Source organism: Branchiostoma floridae, chromosome 1 (assembly GCF_000003815.2).
Source record: "Branchiostoma floridae strain S238N-H82 chromosome 1, Bfl_VNyyK, whole genome shotgun sequence".
Taxonomy (NCBI): Eukaryota; Metazoa; Chordata; class Leptocardii; order Amphioxiformes; family Branchiostomatidae; genus Branchiostoma; species Branchiostoma floridae.
The window spans coordinates 13,702,313-13,705,831 of NC_049979.1; the positions used below are offsets into that span (position 1 = coordinate 13,702,313).

Consider the following 3,519-nt stretch of genomic DNA (forward strand, 5'->3'; position numbering starts at 1 on the left):
TAATTGCAAAGAGGAGAGAAGAGACTAGGGAGCTATATTACGGCTGGATACCAGGCTAGGTCTATGTAGGCAAGAAAGACTAAACTTTTGCAACAATTGTTGGCCAACTTCCAGCACAAAAGTGTTGGAAGTGAGTTATGGTAGAGGTCAAGGATTTTCAAAGGATTGTGGTAATTCTTGAGGGCTTTAAGATGGGACCATCTTCTCTCAGATCAGAAATATATGTTACATATTTCACTTATGGAAAACAGAAATTACCCAGCCATCTAGCAACATCTCTACTAGAGGAACAATCAGGATTTCATCATGCTCAGTATGGAACAAATTTCTGCTGATCTGTTCCTATGGCATGTAGCCAAGACTTACCATTCCTGCACTGTGGATGAATTTTTGTTCAATGACCAGAGTTGCTGCACCGATGACTTCCCTCTTGTTCAGGTCTTCAATCACACAAACATAGTAACTCTTGTCATCCTTCATGGCATTAAATCTTGCTGTAAAAAAGAAGCAGCAATGAACTACAGATATAGTATTGTTTTAAGGATGCCATGATCTTTAGTTAGGCTAGAAGTGAGCTTGTGTCAAGAGCTTTGTGCTGTTTACAATGTTATAAGAGGTCAAAATTCTCCTAACTCTTTTCCTAGTTCACAAATCATAATCTTGACAAAATCATGAGAAACAAATTATAACCTTGACAAAATCATGAGAAAAATTACTGATATAGTGCATTATAGTGTTCCTTACCCATGAACTGTTCCCTGGTGACGGTCCCTACTTTTGTAAGTTGTGCCAGGACTTGTAAGAACCCTGTATGAGATCAAAGCACAACATTAGTAACTTATAAAAAGTTATGTGGGCCAGATGGGCTAGTGACCCTTAAGGGCACTGCAGTAAGCCAGCATGAATCACGTTCAAGAAGTTTGTTTTGGGACAAGCTTTGAACCTTTTATCTTGAAAAACAGAACAAATGCATTAGTTAAACTTGAGTGTTTGTTTTTGTGTATGTGTGCATACCACATTATCACAAACTGACTACAATGCCTACATGCAGTTCTGACACACTCAGTATCTCTGGAATGTACTTTGTCAGGTTTGAAAGTAAAAACTTTGGACTAGGATAGGTTTGGGCCACAATTCTCTGATCAGTTTGCCAGTGTGGTTAGAAATCTCCTCAGTAAAATACTTCTCAAACAAAAATAGTGCAGTTGACTGACAAGAGCTACAGACAAAATTTGGTGATATGCCTACTCTGTGTGGTATAGTATTATGACTGAAATTACTTGCCTTTATCATAGTCTGATGCACAGAGTGGCCTAACTTTGAATCCCTGCCCCGGGGTGTGGGGGGAGACTCCTGGGCGGAAGGATGACTTCCAGCTGCTGTAGTCCAAGTCAGCCAGGATAGAGGGGTCAAACAAGAAGTTGTGGTCCATGTTACCCTGCAGGAAACATGGGGTTATCAATAATGTATTATTATTAAATCATAGATCAGCCTTTTTCCTCAGTAATTGTTCTCTTTATCAAAGCTACAAGTGTTTTTGCTAAATATGCTGTCAGCCTAGCAGCACCTTTTCAGGAATGTCATGTTATGTGTTTGCAGGCCAAGATGAAAAAAATGTTGAGAAACCAAAGATTAACCTTAGAACTAAACCTGAGCTATGTTTCAAATAGATGTGATCAGATATTCCTCTCTCCTGCCCTGTTTTTACCTCCCAACATTAAGGTTGCACCAGGGCTGACTGGACAAACACCCAGGAGAGCTATTGATTAACAAGGTCACCTAGAGGTGAACATGCCTCAAATACTAGGACAGAGCAGGGAGAAAAGTTGCTTTCCTAGTTCCAACCTGTTACACAATTTTCGCAGGGGGGAGGACAGGTACCAGGCATCTTGTTAGTATTCTTATAATATTGTAAACCGCAGATAAAGTTCATTTGTCAATTTTACAGAGTATCGATCAGACCCCATTTACAGCATATTACATAATTTGCATCTCTCCAAGAATTTCTAAGTCTTCTTACCCATTCAGAAAGTATGACTCTTGTCCCAACAATCTTCAAATTGTGATGAAGTCTAAGTAAACACGAACAAAATCTTTTCTTGATCTTGATAGAGATTTACAGCTCTCACACACCCAACACACACCCTCCAATCCAGTGCTTCTGATTGGGTACATGGAGGGGTGTGACATCATAACTACCAATGGGGTACAGTCACATCATCATTACAAATTCATGAATTCCAGCTCTACTGCTATATCTACCATTAGTGTACTTGGGTAGACCAAGGAGGCTTGATTTAAACCTCCTTGGGTAGACATAACTATTAATTATCTCTGGAATCATGAGCATCTATTACTTTCCATGCTTTGCAGGTTGTATTTGTGCCAAGTTTTAAATTGATATTCATATGAGTTCCTTTGTCAACATCAGTTTGTCATTGTGGTCTTATTACTCAGGATTCAAGGAATATGTTGGCCAATACCAACAAAACCATGAAAATGTAACGTTAATTGTGATTAATGGAAGACAAGTGACTGTTTTCAACCATGCCATAAAAGAAACAAAAATCTATGTCCTTGTATACTAGTATTGTGTGTACATATTGTGTAAATAGCTCTCTTTTGCACCTGCAGATCACTTGCTTATGTTCCTAAGTGTTTTTACCTTTATTTTCCTAGAATCCTACATGTACATTTATTTGTTCTGGTCATTTTTTACTAACTTACACCAAGTGCACTGCTAGTAATCCTTGCTATAGGGGCTTAGCAGTGAGAAAAGAAGAAGAAACAAAAATCTAACTAACTTACCAATGAAATATATAACGTTAACAGAGTAACGTTAATCCTTCAGGCAACAAATCAAAGATACAACATGTCAACATTACATATTATGTATTCCAAAATCATATCCAGTTGCTTGAGTGACTTGCCTTTAAAGTTTTGGCATATGTACTAGTAATACAATATCTTGATATCCCTACGGTGAAAAAAAATGTACTAGTAGTTCTATCACCCTATCTCTGTATACTAGTAATCTCTATCGTCCTGATCATCCACTATAACGTGCTGAAAATTTCACTTACCATGGCGAGGTACTAGACTGTTTCTTTGCTAGTCGTTGGAAGATCTTACTACAAACATTAGACTTGTAGTTGTAGAGTAGAGAAAAGTAGTGTAGGGATAGTTGGTGAGTCCACCGTACCCTGGTACTACAGTAAACTCGATTCTGTTCCTCACCTGTAGTATAACTTACTCCACTTGTCCGGTGACGTACTTCGCCACGTCAATTGTTATAACGATTTCCCTGGTCAATAGACGTCAGCAGGACATCCGGTCCGCAGCGGGGCAGGTAAAACGTCACGGGTGTTCTTTATATATGTGGTAACCAGCAACGTGGCAGCGACAGAGTCAAGACCGAACCGATCAATCAGTGAGAAAACAGGAGACGGTCGACCCTCTCAACAGTTCGAAAATATTTTGACTACGGTTGATCCGTTAACGTCACAAAACTGAATCGAG

At 39.1% G+C, this 3,519-nt stretch overlaps 1 protein-coding gene across 2 annotated transcripts in view; it reads right to left on the minus strand.

Annotated features, from left to right (window-relative positions):
- The window catches only part of LOC118415880 (probable glucosamine 6-phosphate N-acetyltransferase), a 5,574-nt gene extending 2,055 nt beyond the window's left edge, over window positions 1-3,519 (minus strand). The window contains exons 1-4 of one of the 2 annotated variants that reach the window (XM_035820796.1): window positions 3,238-3,519; window positions 1,285-1,438; window positions 745-807; window positions 367-494 (exon numbers count right to left, since the gene is read on the minus strand). In XM_035820796.1, the coding sequence (XP_035676689.1) occupies window positions 367-494; window positions 745-807; window positions 1,285-1,432 (339 nt within the window). In that variant the 5' untranslated portion in view covers window positions 1,433-1,438; window positions 3,238-3,519. Of the gene's footprint in view, window positions 1-366; window positions 495-744; window positions 808-1,284; window positions 1,439-3,083 lie in introns of both variants that reach the window. The other variant, XM_035820787.1, reaches the window with a different exon arrangement.